Source organism: Juglans regia, chromosome 12, assembly GCF_001411555.2.
Source record: "Juglans regia cultivar Chandler chromosome 12, Walnut 2.0, whole genome shotgun sequence".
NCBI classification, from domain to species: Eukaryota; Viridiplantae; Streptophyta; class Magnoliopsida; order Fagales; family Juglandaceae; genus Juglans; species Juglans regia.
The window spans coordinates 21,872,616-21,887,751 of NC_049912.1; the positions used below are offsets into that span (position 1 = coordinate 21,872,616).

Sequence of the window (15,136 nt, forward strand, 5' to 3'; positions counted from 1 at the left end):
GGTTGCTGCGAGGTCGTGAGGCTTGGTGGTGGTGGCTGGGCTGGTGTACGGTGGCAGCATGGTGGCAAGAGAAAGGGAGACCCATTTTCGGGTTAGGCTGATCTGAGCTGCGATTGGGGATTGCTGTGACTTGGGTTTGACGGTGGGGGTTGCTGGGAGGTTGTGCGGCTCGGTGGTGGTGGTTGGGCTGGCTTATGGTTGCGGGTGGTGGCATTTCGGGAGTGGAGGAGACGTTGCGCGTGGAGGCTCTAAGGTGGCTGGAGGGTCATTGGTGTGAGGGAGAGCCGATGAGGTGGTCGGTGGCGCTGTTGGGTGGCCGACAGCAATGGAGAGAGGCCAAACACGATTCTGGGTAGGCTAAGAAAGGGAATCGGGTGGGGGTAGAGGCTGGGGGGGCTGAGAAAGGATCGGTTTTGGCCTTTAAAAAAAAAAAGAAATACACATCACGTGTGCTACGGATCAGCTGTGAACAGGGGTTGATCCATAACACAGCTCTTTTCAATTATCTCCCACACATGGTTGTGTGGGAGCAGTCTAGGATATCGACCATGCTAATAGTTGCAAGTAGATGGGTATGCCATTTCGAAACAGAAATGCTTTGATCGCGAATTTGGGATCCAAATAGTATCCCGAATGATTTTTTTATTTTTTTTACTTAGTGATTAAGAAAGTATTTTTTAATGATGTTATAAATTTATTTTTTAAAATGTTTATGCTAATTAAAAAAATACGTAAATAAAAAAATAAAAAAAAAATAAAATATCCTATTCAATAAATTCATTCGGACCAATTTTTTTGTGGCCGTAACTGACTCCTTTCCAAATGACAATGCCAGTCTTACCCAAAAATTAAATAAATAAAAAAAATCTAATTTTTTAACAATTAATTTCACCTAATTTCACATAAACTACTCGTACCCAGAGGACTGAGATTAGAGATAGGCAGGCAGGAAGGTTAGTTGGTACTATTAAGCACAACCTTTCGACACTGCGTTTTTATTTTCCTTGGTGCCCACACCCCAGAAAGAAATCTGGCAAATCTTGGGGGATTGAGGGCTCGCTTGTCGTTGAAGCAAGCTATATCAGGCTACGAAGACGACGACGAGGTGTGCAGGCCTTGGCGTCGCAGGATTTTCATGGCGTTCACGTGGGGCTCCGCCCTCAGGATCACCCTCCTCCTCCTCATCCTCGCGGCCGTGGTCACCGCTTGCTTCACTCTCCCCGTCGACAAGGTCAGCTTTTTTCATCCGGGTCTGTGTTCTTTTCGCCTATTGATCGATTATTCTCTTCTTATGTCTGTCTTTTCGGATGTTTCAATTTTTTTAAAATTTTTTGTGTTGATGTTGGATTTGGTGAATTGCTGATTGGCTTCTTTTGTTTGTTTTGTTGGGCGTGATATTTGTGAGGCATTTTTTAGTTGCTCGTTTGTTACTTCGGGTTAATTTTATTATTACTTACCTATATAAAAAAAAATTATATAATTGTCAAAATGTGTATGTTTTTGGACTTTGGGTTGGGTATTGTAGGTTTTCAGATTAATTATGGGAAACTCTGGTTTTGTTGGCAGTTTGCCATAATAACTGACAACCACACTCATTTGTGAGGTATTTTTATCTCCTCCATCCGCAGTCTTCAAATTATAATTCGTTAATTGACAATGTTGTATGGTTTCTCCTACTTTATAGCATTAATTCTGCTATAGAGTAGGAGAAACTCTGGTTTTTTTTTTCTTTTTACTTATCAAAAAAAAATTCTGCTAGTTTCTTGCTGCAACAAGATGGTCTTGTTGTGGATCTCTTCCTTGAAAAACCTTGTGCCAAGTTTGTTTCAAAAGCTCAACGTATTTTGTATTTAATAAAGCATGTGCTTCCTGCAGATTCTGAAGGACTTTTTATTATGGGTTGAACAGGATCTTGGACCTTGGGGTCCTGTTGTGCTGTAAGTCAATTTCTACTTATGAATTGGTGGTGATTTACTACTCCGTCTTGCATCAATTGGTTGTAGTATTAATTTTGAACTCTTGTGTTTTGTAATTGGATTCTTACCTCTGGTGTAATTGTGGATCAAATTTTCATTGTAGTCACCCTGTCATAGATTGATGTTAGAAGGGTTGGTTGCAGAGTTCATTTAATGACTAAGCCGGAGTATATTCTTTGTATTTATTGTCCTCAACAGTTGCTGCATAGAGGTTTTGTAATCCTATTTTGATGTGTCGTGGTAATTTGCGGTCTAATCTGGCCAGCCAAAAGATAATTGATATACCTAATCCAATCCACTGGTCCATACGTACTTTTGAAAGGGATGATTAATCAATATTTTTTTCTACCCTGCAATCCATAGATCCCTATGCAAATTCCTAATCAAGAATAATTTTTTTTGGATTGCCTACTTGCGAGATCACATGCAGACCATAGGCTTAGGAATAAAAATGCAGTGCCCATAAGACCAAATCTTCCAAACTGAAAGCTGATCACTTGTAATAGCCTAACTTGATTTTTTTAAAATGTCAATTTTGAACTAGATTTTTTAAAATAGCCTAACTTGAGCCTATTTGCTGATTTTGATATGGTGGGAATGCGAAGTGTAGAGAATTATATAGTACTGTTGCTTAGATTCTAAACTTTTAAGTTTAATTATCATTTATTTATTTGGTTGGCCATGTTCAGGGGACTAGAAACTAACTTGTGAAAGAAACCGAACTATTCTTAGTTTTGCTCAATCTGAATATTGAGTCGCAAGAATAGTACTAGAATGGATGACCTCATAGGAAGTCAATGTGTTGCATCCCTCCTATTTCCTTAACCAAAAAAATATTTTTTTGAGTAAAGAATAGTACTAAGTTTTTGTGCGAACAAGTTTCCTTCTTTAGTTCAATAGCTTTGAAATCGATGGCTTTTATGGATTGGATATGAGTAAGTGTTTTTTCATTTGTTTCTTTGATCATTTTATTTTGCTTTTTTTTTTTTTTTCTAAAGCCTTAATGAAAGATCTTTGAATTCTTTGTTATATGTGTTAGAGGACATGGTTGTAATTAGTATAGTTTATGAGTGTACAATGGTCATTTGTATGTAGTATGTAGAGAATGTTTAATATTAATGAAGATACGAATTCATTCTCTCTCTATGTTCGACTACATGGTATTAGAGAAAAGTGTAGTCAGCTAGTGGTGGTTGTGGTTGTGCAACGGAGTTAGTGGTGGTTGTGAGATGGCGTTGTGGTATCACCGTCGTTGGTGGCCGGTACCTGTTTCAAGGTGTTTCTGGTGACCTCAGGTGTCGTCTCCGGTACTGGGCACTAGAATCGAGATCGCTGGTGTTTTCTGTGCACACCGGTGAGTCTCTCGTCATCATCGGCTACTAGAAGCCCTGTTTATCGCCGGCGACATTGACGTCTCAGAGTGTTTGGTGGCAAGTCTCTACTATCCTGTCCTCGACTACATATACCCCCAATCCGGAGTAAGGTCTTATTTCTATCCAGAATAACGTATGATTGGTAACACATATAGGGTAAACTTATTCCTATTTAGGATAAGTTATCATCGTTTAGGATAACCTATTCCAGTTTAGGGTTAGTTTTTGAAGCAGTATCGGCGATACCCAAAACACACCCGATACATACCAGTTCAGACCCGAAACAGAGCGAGTCAGACCCGATACAGGCTGGTTCAAACTCGGTACAGGCCGATTCTGAACCGATACTTGCTTGTTTCGGCCGGTACAGGCTTGTTTCGACCAATACATATTCGAAATTTGGGTTTTTATCTGGGTTTCTACTTTTCCAGATTGTGTCACAGCTTTTCATCCATATTTCATATTTTGTGTGTATTCTTGTCTCCAAGTTGAATTGTTGTGATACTTTTCTCCATGACAACTAAATTTGAGTTGATGTCTCCTGCACCAAACATCAGTATGCCTATGACTTAGGTGAAGTTGAATGGAAAAAACTATATGTTGTGGTCAAAATCTATTGAAATGTTTCAAAAAGGCTAGGGTCTTTGTCGTACTCACTTGATTGATCCAATGTCTGACTCAGCTAGTTCTACATTTGCTCAATGGGAGCAAGAAAATGCTCAAATATTGTCTCTAAAGTTGACCAGTATTGAGTCTAATATTTGCACTAGGTTAATACATTTTGACACCGCTTAAGAGGAGGTGTGGAGGCATCTCAAATATATGTATTCGGGTGCTGGGAACATAACCCGTATTTATGAGTTGTGTCAGCAATTCTTTGGGTTGGAACAGGGTGCTTTGGGCCTGGAAGAATATTATTCTCAAGTGATAAGCATATGTGAAAAACTCAGAATGTATCAACCTATCACTTTTGATGTTTCAAGTATGCTAAAACAACGAGAAGATTTTAATGTTGTTCGGTTTCTTGTTGGTTTAAAACCTGAGTATGTGTCAGTGCATTCTCAAATTCTGGCAAGTCCACAGCTTCCCTCATTTCCATGCGTTCTCCCAACTTCAGCGAGCCACGTTATCTGGACAAGGATCTCAGTTTTCTTTAGATCAGAGTAATGAGAAATCCGCTTTAGCTGCCTCCTATGTTGCTCCCAGTGGGCGTGGATGCCAGAGTGGTAGAGGTGCACGTGGGGGACGTGATGCCAGAGGTAATCACACTCGAGGTCGTGAATCTCGTAAGTGCACTCATTATGGTCGCACTAACCACTCGGTGGACTATTGTTGGGATCTCCATGGTAGACCATCTGGATCTGATAATCAAGCTTTTTTCCAAAATTCTACATCACCGTCAATGAGTTCTGACCCGACTCCAGAAATGATTAGCATATCGAAAGATGAGTATGATCAGTTTTTGGGTCGCACACGAGCGACTTCATCTTCCATAGCTACTCATGCCCATTCAGGTACAGAGTCCACCTGTCTTGTCTCATCTACTCAAGATCCATGGATCATCGATTCAGGAGCTAATAAACATTTGATTGGTTTGTCTTATTCCTTATCTAAGTTAAATACTGACATCTCCAAAGAGTGTTACTCTTGCTTATAATTCTCTTGCTAAAGTTATAGGCATTGGATCCACTAAGCTCATCGATTCTATATCCTTGTCATCTGTTTTATATGCTCCTAGTTTTCCATTTAGTTTGTTGTCCATTATTCAAATTACTCAAACTCTTCAATGTTCTGTGACCTTTTATCCCTCTATATGTATCTTTCAGGATCTCAAAACGGGGAAGAAGATTGGTACGGGGCATGAAGCTGGTGGTTTGTATTACCTTGATGTCAAACAGTCACCCACTTGAGCCCTCACATCTTCACCATCTGCTTTTGAATGACATTGTCGCATTGGACATCCATCTCTTTCTCTTTTGAAACGTCAAGTTAGGAATCTTGAAAATGCATCTTTCTTTCCTTGTGAAGCATGTCAGCTTAGCAAATATTATCGTGTGTCTTTTGTACCTCGAGTTGATAATCGAGCATCTAGTCATTTTGAATTGGTTCACTATGATATATAGGGACCAATTAACATTGTATCAAACAAGTTTCAGTATTTTGTTACATTTGTTGATGACTATTTGCGTATGACATAGTTGTTTCTGATGAAGGCACGATCTGAACTTCTTTCCATATTCAAAGTCTTTCGGAAAGAAATTAAAACTCAATTTAGACAAAAAGTTCAAGTTTTGCGTTCTGGCAATGCTAAAGAATACCAATCTAGTGTCTTTGCTATTTACTTAAGTAATAAAAGAATTGTTCATCAAACTTCATACTCTTATACACCCCAATAGAATGGGGTGGTTGAACGCAAAAATTGCCATTTGTTAGATGTAACCCGAGTACTTTTATTGCACATCATGTTCCTAAACGTTTTTGGAGTGATGATATTCTTACTGCGTGTCACCTTATTAATCGTATACCTTCATCAGTCTTCGATGGTTCCTCTCCCTCCAAAAATCTTTGGGTGTGTTTGCTATGTTCATAACCTTGACCCAGGCTTTGATAAGCATAATCCACGTGCTACCAAGTGTTTCTTTGTTGGTTATTCCCGGACTCAAAAAGGATATCACTGCTATAGGCTTGCTTTTAGACGTTACTTCACTAGTGCTGATGTCACCTTCTTTGAGTCCATACCCTATTTCTCGACAACATCTTCAGTTGTTGAGTGTGATCCTCTACCATTACCTACTCTTACCCTTTCTCTTGCACACTCACCTCCTTTTACCCAATCCTCCTCAATTCCTTCCCTTGTTCCTTTACAGGTGTACTCGCGTCGCATGCGGCCCCCGGCTCCCATGCCTCCACCAACCTCATCTCTATCTTTAGATCCTGAGTTACCTAGTGCTTCAGACTCTCCATCTATTACTCTCCGAAAAGGTACTCGTTCTTGTGTTACTCAACATCCGATTACCCAATGTCTCCTATCTTGCCTTATCTCCATATTTTTCATGCTTTACTTCTCAATTTTCTAAACTTTTTGTTCCTAAGATAATTCATGATGCTTTATCTGATTCGAAATGGAGAACAGCTATGAAAAATGAAATGGATGCTCTTCACCATAATGGGACATGAGATCTTGTTCCTCTACCACCTGATAAACACCTTGTTGGTTGTAGATGGGTATATTCAATCAAATTTCATCCTGATGGGTCTGTTGAACATCTGAAAGCCCGCTTGGTTGCTAAGGGTTACACTCAAACTTTTGGCATTGATTATGACGAGACTTTTTCCCCAGTTGCCAAAATTTCTTCTATTCGGATATTGATCTCTCTTGCTGCTAACTTGGATTAGCCCTTATTTCAGTTGGATGTTAAGAATGCATTCCCACATGGCGACTTAAATGAGGAAGTGTATATGGAGCAACCACCTGGATTTGTTGCTCAAGGGGAGTATCGAGGTACTGTGTGCAAGTTAAAAAATGCATTATATGGTTTGAAACAATCTCCTCGAGTATGGTTTGGGAGGTTCTCTGATGCTGTATTAGCATTTGGTCTTTATAGATGCCAAATAGACCACTCGGTATTTCACCTACACAGTGATGCAGGTCATATCTTGTTAGTTGTATATGTTGATGACATTGTAATTATTAGGAGTGACTCAGCTGGAATTGCTAGGCTGAAACAATTTTTACATGATCAGTTTCAGACAAAAGACTTGGGCAAACTTAGGTACTTTCTTGGAATTGAAGTCGATAGATCTAAAAAATGCATTAACCTATCTCAAATAAAATATGTACTTGATCTTTTGGAAGAAACTGGCATGTTAGGTGCACGACCTATTGACACTCCTATGGATCCAAATCGTAAACTCTTGAAAGATGAAGATGAGTTGTTTGGAGATCTAGGTCAGTATCAAAGACTTGTTGAAAAATTGAATTATCTTACTATCACTAGACCTAATATCTCTTATGCAGTGAGTGTAGTGAACCAATTTCTACAAACGCCCAGGGTCTCACATTGGGATGCTGTAATCCATATTATTCGTTATCTTAAGTGAGCTCCTGGCCTTGGACTATTGTATAGACCAAATTGACACCTTAGAATTGAAGCTTTTTCAGATGTTGATTGGGCTGGATCTCCTTCAGATAGAAGATCGACTACTAGATATTGTACCTTTGTGGGAAGTAACTTGGGAAGTAAGAAGCAAACAGTAGTAGCTCGGTCTAGTGCAGAAGCAGAATACAGAGCAATGGCTCACACTACCAGTGAGTTGACATGGTTGTAACACTTTCTTCAAGAGATTGGGTTTCCAGCTCCTTTCCCTCTTCAGTTACTTTGTGATAACCAAGCTGCAGTGCATATTGCGTCTAATCCTATATTCCATGAGAGGACTAAACACATTGAGATTGATTGTCACTTCATTCGGGATAAGACACTAAGTGGTGACATTTCTACACCCTATGTGAAGTCTGCTGATCAACTTGCAGATATGTTTACCAAACCACTGTGCTGTAGTCAGTTAAAGCTTATTTGTTCCAAGCTAAGTTTATATGATATATATGCCTCAGCTTGAGGGGGAGTGTTAGAAGACATGGTTGTAATTAATATAGCTTATGAGTGTACAATGGTCATTTGTATGTAGTATGTATAAGATGTTTAATGTTAATGAAGATACGAATTCATTCTCTCTCTCTCTCTCTTCGACTACAATATGCATTATTGAATACATAGGGAATTTAGTAAAAGAATCCTGTTATTGAGGTTCTCTATACAATGTTTATCTTTTGAAATGGCAAAATGCACATTTCTTTAATGCAAAATCTTCTTCCTTTTTCAACCTTCCAGTCATTCAGGAAATTTTTTAAGCATGGTGATTGCTTGCTTAAGCATTAAATTGTTGATCCAATCTGCAGGGCTGTTGCGTACATTCCTCTGACAGTGTTGGCTGTTCCAGCATCAGTGTTAACAGTAAGCATTAAATGCAAATGCTTTAGTAAACGTTTTCATCCACTCATATTATGACTGTAATTACTTTTTCTTGTTTATTGAAATTAGAATTAAGCTTTATTAATAAATAAATTACATATGCAGGAATGGTAATTTTTTTTATCAGTAAAATGAAAATTTTATTGATATGAATGAAGTAGGTGAAGCCCATCTACACAGGAAGTATTCAAAAGAACACCTAAATACATTCTAGGAGCCGGAAATTAAAAACAGAAAGTCATGAACACTAGTTCCATTAAGCACAATGGCTGAAAACCAGAGCAATAAAGTGTGCACAAAAAACTTCAGTTTCTCCATTGTCCACTCCCTATCTTCAAAGCACCGACCATTCATTTCCATCCAAATACACCATATAATGTATTTACAGCAAATGGTAAAATCAAGTACCGATGTTTCTCATAATAATTTACATTGATAGTATGGTGTCATTTTCTGTTCATTTCCAATTTTTCCTTACTGTGAATTGCATTACTTGAGATAACATCCCCCCCCCCCCCCCCCACCAAAAAAATAAAAAGAAGGAAACTCAAGTGCAGCTTCTTGCTCTCCATGTTTCAGCTCGGTGGTGGTTATCTTTTTGGGCTGCCTGTGGGCTTTGTAGCCGACTCTATCGGTGCTACTGTTGGTGCAGGGGCTGCATTTCTTCTCGGCAGAACGGTAAGCAGCTATGGCCCTTCCTGATACGTTAGTTCAACTGATTGTAGATTGTCAACATCATCACTTATATGTCATATTGGATCATATCAGATTCCCACCCCGCCGCTGCCCAAAAAAACAAATAATACTGCAATTCAAAATTTAAATGAAAGGGTGTTGCCAAATTGATTTGGCATGTTTCTTTCCTGCCTTTAGATTTATATCCTGTTGTGTTTTATTTATTCTTGGTATGTTTTTTTCCTTTGTGCGATATGTTTATCTTGATTCTACTCATTAAAAAAAGGTATTTTTATCTTGATTCCGGTACAGATTGGGAAATCATTCGTTGTTTCCAAGTTGAAGGATTATCCACAGTTCCAGTCAGTTGCAATTGCAATTCGCAGATCTGGATTTAAGGTTTGTAGGGCTGATATATTTTTTTGGAAAACGAATTGTCCTTCCTGTATCTACTATTCTTCCCCCATGTTTGGATTATCTTATCCCGAGACCTTTAAAAAATAAAGCAAAATTAAAGAGACATTCATCACTGCACTCCTTCCCCATGTTTGGATTATCTTATCCCTAGATCTTTAAAGAAAAAAATAAATAAAGAGACATTCATCACTGCACTTCATACTCTTGACATGAAAACCTCTGGTTCCGACTTGCCTCAGTAGACCACTTAGTTTGATATTTGTACAAGATAATTAGATTAGATGTACCGTGTGTATACATATAGTGTACTGACACAAATTTTTGCACCTAAAGCATGTTACTTCTTTGAAATGGAGCCGTATCGATCATTGTGTCGACCTTTACTTATGTGTGTTAGTGTAGTATTTGTGTGTGTGCTGATAATTCTTTTGGATAAAAAAAAAAAATAACATTTCTACTTCTAAATTTTGTTCTTTGATTTTTTTTTTATAAGTAGTCATAGGTTTAATTAAAGCATGCAAAAGGCATAGCCCAAGCGCACAAATACTATGCAAGAGGAACACTTAATTAAAAATAGGAGAAGAGGCAAGAAAATCATGGAAACTCCATCCATTACACTCTATAGAAGCTACCAAAAGGAACAAAGAATTAAAAAGGAAGGTTTAAGCTCCCTGGGTATCCAAATACACTATGCTAGACAAACACGGACAATCTTGTTCTTTAAATTCTGAATTTCTATTGTAATAAAATCCAGATATAGGAGCCAAAGTATCTCTGTTTTATCAAAATGCCTGCACTTTACCTATTTTTTTCTTGGATACTGTGGAGCACTTGCAGCAATCAATATCGTATACTCAAATCTCTGTTTTATCCTTTCTTTTTTTGTTGCTATACATTCATATTATCCTCAAGTAAACAACACAATTTTGGAGTTGGGGGAAAAAGGCACTTTTCTAATAATATTAAATTACTTGCCAGAAAGAAAAAAGAATATAGTGTTGATTAATAATTTCATATAATTTGAAAAGGTTTTTAAGAGGATGCCTCAATCCTCATTGCTACAGTGAGAAGATCAGGTTCATAATTTGACGACTAACATTGCACTATTTGCTTAAAAGGTGATATTTATGAGAAGCTTTTGCTCAACTCATTTTCAGAGTTAGAAATGATATTTGCAGTCATAGAGTGCGCAAGCGTCGCACACTCCTTTTGAAAAAAGTGAGTAAATATGAGATCTACATGAAAAAATTAATTTTTTAATAATTGACATCTCTTTTTTTAAAAAGAATGCGAGCCGCTTGCACCACCCATGACTGTATAGCATTACTCTTTTCAAAGCTGCCATGCTTATTTTGCACTTTATTGAAAATGCTAAGCTGTGTTTTTTAATCTTTGTTTCTTGCTCCACAGATCGTTTTGCTGCTTCGGCTTGTTCCCTTGCTGCCATTTAGCATGTTGAATTACCTCCTATCTGTGACCCCTGTTCCAATAGGAGAATACATGCTGGCTTCCTGGTTAGGAATGATGGTATCTTCCTGGTTTTCTCTTCGATTGTTTTCATGCCCAAATGCCATCCTCATATTTCAACTAAGTGATAATATGCAAGTTTCCTGTTTCTCAGATAGATATTTTTGTATGCTTTGTTTACATGTCCTGATATTTAAGTGTATAATTGAGTTTAAGTGGTTTTTTTATGTGTTCTCTATGGTTTCTGTTACAGCCAATAACCCTTACATTAGTTTATGTCGGAACAACTCTCAAGGATCTTTCTGATGTGACACATGGATGGAGTGAGTTTTCAAAGACCCGTTGGGTAAGAATCTTGCTCTCTTTTTCTCTGGTTAGGCGTCTTTGTTTTTCCTTGGTTTTTCAAATCATAAAGCCCGTCACATGGTTGCTGAAACTAGAATATGGACCATTTGATGCCCTACTGCCAACTTGGAGGTATATTTTCATAATGAGCTTTGAAAGGTATTGGAGGGCAGATTCTTTAAAACCTAGATTCGGTTTAGGGCCCTATGGTGTATTTCTCTCCTTTTTAAGCTTAATTCACTTTTACTTATATAAAAAAAAAGCTTAATTCACTCTTTACTCTATGGGTGCAGGCATCTATCATATTGGGACTGGCAGTATCTGGTAAGTTGCAATCATTAAGACGCATGCATTTTGCACATGCCTTCTTACTTGCACTATGTATATGAAAGAATAATGCTAGTGTCACCACTCCCAGCTCCCGCTGGGAGCTACCGCTCACATTGTTTTTTGTTTTTTCTTTACTTCATGATTAAGGAAGTGTTTTTTAAAAATATTGTGATTTTTTTTTTTAAAAAAATATTTAGAAGTGTTAAAAAAATACATATAAAAAAAAACACACCAAAATAACTAGTGGTAACTCCCAGGAAGCTACCAGCTGTGGCTGTAGTTCCTTGTTTTTCTATAATCTTTTAAGGAAAATGATACTCTCACCACTGGTTTCTACCTTTCGGTGTTATTGTTGGAATTTTTTATTTTTCTTTTTACTTAGTGATTAAGGAAGTATTTTTTAATAATATTGTATTTTTTATTTATTTTTAAATATTTAAAAGTGTTAAAAAATACATGTAAAAAAAAAACAGAACAAAAAATACCAATTATGCCTAACGGTAGCTCCCAGCTCCCGCTGGGAGCGGTGGACGTAGCATTGTCCGTATATGAAAAGGCCTCACCTTCACGCTTGTGAAATTGGTACATATAACAATTCGAAATAAAATCATCTTGTTTTTCTAGTGAGAAGTACGAGCTAGTATACACGACAGGAGGGCTAACTCATTTTATGGAGCCTCCCCATTTCTGTTTCTTTTTTTTTTTTTTTTTTTTCCTTTTTCTAGCACCAATTTTGAATCTTTCTAATATTCAGTCATACTTTTGGCATGTCTGCAGTGGTTCTGATTATTTGTGTCACTAAAGTTGCCAAGGCTGCTTTGGAAAAAGCTTTGGCTGAAAATGAGGACATCGATGGCATTTTAGCATCTCCTCAGCTACCCGTTGCAGCTGAACTGCCTGTGGATCTCAGCCAGCCTCTCATAATCAAGATAGATCCTTCCAGAGACGATCATGAAAACTAATAAATAATCTATGTAAATTCTTCCCCTGACTTCATTTGAAGGCCATTGCCAGGTTTAATATCTTCGGCATTTGATTCCTGTGGCACTGTCTTCATCTGTACAGTCCCTTAATTTAGCACTTTATTTTTGCTCAGAGATTGCTGAATCTAGAAAGATTATAAGTGTAGTTCGTGTCTTAAACTAGAAACCAATGAAACAAAAAACCAAAAGTAGAAAAAAAAAATTAAAGTACGAGTAAATTTTCATGTTTTCCTCAATGATGTAATTTGTTCTCTCTCTCTCTCTCTCTCTAAGATGAAAAAACAACATGATAGTCGTCATTAATCAGAGCGAATAGACATGGTTCTTGATGGATTCCGGGCCATGCCCCCCCCTCATCTGGCTGTCACATTAGTAAGCACAAACTTGAATCTGCAGCTTAAAATTTACAGCAAGCTTCTGTGTTATATCGTCACTTCCTTAAATTATTTTTTTTCCTTGGCCGTTTGTTAAATCAGTTGCCACCTATTATTAGGGAGTCTTCTGCAATGAAAATTTGTATAATTTTAATCATATTAATCAATACAAGTTTTATTTAGTTTTATAAGTCAATCACTTATTAGATAAAAAGTCACTTAAAATATGATATGCCATCAATATATTGTGGGATTAACAAAGTTCAGTAAGGAGAATATTATTTCTCTTCACTTTCGTGAAATTTCTACCATTCATGGAATTATCTCTGCTGACCAAATGGATTAATACTGTTTGGAAATGAGCCAAAGCTGATATGTAATCGTGTAGGAAGATTGCAGAGTTGACAGGTTGAAAATTTTACATTTGATCTGTAAAGTCTTATTGTATGTATGTTAGTGGAGTGATACTTTCGACAATGAATAGGGGTAATGATATTTGCAAGTAGCCATGATTTTGGAGGTATTCAACGTTTTGGGCTAACATAAAGCAACACCATTAACCACTGCAATATGTTCCATATAAGTCTCTGTTCTGGGGAGGAAAACTCAGTCGGCTTTGAAACCTTCGGAGTAAATTGGAAGTAACCTTAATGATGAAAGGTGAAACAACATCATTTGTTACCTCATCATGAACCTTTGGAATTGCAAAGTTGTTACTATTTGATTTTTATGCTTTTTTTCCAACTAGTTTTTACTAATACATGATACCTTCCACTGTCTTCTTGTGTCCAATTTTTGGAGGTTTGGGGACCCTACCAATTTCTTAGATCAGAGAGCTAACAATTTTCAAAGTTTCTTTGTTATAAATCTATGTATCATCTTTATTTAGCCTAATGCCATCTGACCCACAAACACTATGACTGCCTCTTGAATGGGCCACATCCTAGAAACCTTAGTCATTGGTCTATGGTACCCTAAAAGCACTGAACTTTATGGGCACGACCCTTATATATACACACAGACTGCAAGTGGTGAATTCTAACACAAAAATGCATGTTGTCTCAAAGTCAAAGGTAGCCAGGAATTTTGAGGTCCTCAGAGGAAAAATGCTGGGATTCAGCATTTTGCCTCTTGGTGGATGCTTTGATGGGTGTCGTGACCACACCCAGGGCTCAGGATTTGGCACAAGGATCTGGAATCTAAGCGACAGGCCTGTGGAGCTTCAAATAAGGGTGGGATCAATATTGAAAAAGATTCATGCTTTAAATCCAGGATGTTCAAAGAGACTGAAATGCAAGAGCATATACAAGGCTTACATGCCTGGCAAGAGTGGCACTCATTTGGGTGGAGGAATGAAGAGCTTGCTGTATTACTATGATGAAACTTGTCATCCTTATCTTTGGATACAGGACATTGGGGGTGATTCCTTGAGAATGGTCAAGCAACAGTACATTAGTCTTGAAGACCTGAGAGATTATGCTGAGATCAGAATCTTTAGGGACCATCAGAGAGGCTGCATTTCGGTTCGAAAGAAACCTAGGTCCGATTTTTGCTAAATATTCTGTTCCACTAATCTTGAGCTTGGTATTATGTGTTGGTAATGACAGCAAAGATTGTTTTTTCTTCCTTCTTTGTTGTTTTTATGTTTTTTTTTTCCTGGTTTTGTTTTTTCTTTTTTTTCAAGTTATGTTTCTTTTTCTTTGGATCTTATTTATTTTGCTTCTTGAATATGGATGTATTTGAAGAATTCAGATGCTAAAGATATATATATATATATATATATTCTACAGTATCTACCAAAGTAATCCTCAGAATGATATAGTGCAGCTGTTGGATCTAGTTTCTTGCCTTCTTCTTACAAACAAATAAAACCGGCCTGCAAATAAAAGCCAGCAGTTGTACCATGATCTATGAGATGCTAGCCAAAACATCCCTTGCAACCTGTAATACACTTGGATCTGTCTGGGATGTTGAGATGAATATGTTCATGTTTTTACCTTCTCTCGCACTTAACTATCGGAGGCATCTCCCACTGGAATCATTCGAAGTTGTTTTCCCGTTCGCAGGTGACTGTTGGAAGCGTTACAGACAACTAAAAATTGTCTCAACAGTAACCAACATCTAACAAAGTCTTTCTTCAACTTATGTTTAAGGAAATGTATTCAA

At 37.6% G+C, this 15,136-nt stretch overlaps 2 protein-coding genes across 2 annotated transcripts; both read left to right on the forward strand.

The window, feature by feature from the left end:
• Nucleotides 1-902: 902 nt before the first annotated feature.
• On the forward strand, nucleotides 903-12,741 carry LOC109005889 (TVP38/TMEM64 family membrane protein slr0305-like). Its single transcript, XM_018984976.2, has 9 exons — nucleotides 903-1,231; nucleotides 1,876-1,937; nucleotides 8,307-8,361; nucleotides 8,959-9,057; nucleotides 9,367-9,453; nucleotides 10,882-10,998; nucleotides 11,192-11,284; nucleotides 11,577-11,607; nucleotides 12,391-12,741. Exons 1-9 carry the CDS (start codon nucleotides 1,136-1,138, stop codon nucleotides 12,573-12,575), a joined length of 825 nt encoding a protein of 274 aa, XP_018840521.1. The 5' UTR covers nucleotides 903-1,135; the 3' UTR covers nucleotides 12,576-12,741.
• A 1,278-nt stretch (nucleotides 12,742-14,019) lies between these two features.
• On the forward strand, nucleotides 14,020-14,643 carry LOC109005890. The gene has a single exon (XM_018984977.2). It carries the CDS (start codon nucleotides 14,020-14,022, stop codon nucleotides 14,524-14,526), a length of 507 nt encoding a protein of 168 aa, XP_018840522.1. The 3' UTR covers nucleotides 14,527-14,643.
• Nucleotides 14,644-15,136: the final 493 nt, after the last annotated feature.

Excerpts from the sequence above, each read along its gene's own strand:
- LOC109005889 (XM_018984976.2), top strand. The coding sequence starts at position 1,136 with ATGGCGTTCACGTGGGGCTCCGCCCTCAGGATCACCCTCCTCCTCCTC. Across the intron at positions 1,938-8,306 it reads CCTTGGGGTCCTGTTGTGCT|GGCTGTTGCGTACATTCCTC; the intron begins GTAAGTCAATTT and ends TCCAATCTGCAG. Across the intron at positions 11,608-12,390 it reads ATTGGGACTGGCAGTATCTG|TGGTTCTGATTATTTGTGTC; the intron begins GTAAGTTGCAAT and ends GCATGTCTGCAG.
- LOC109005890 (XM_018984977.2), top strand. The coding sequence starts at position 14,020 with ATGCATGTTGTCTCAAAGTCAAAGGTAGCCAGGAATTTTGAGGTCCTC.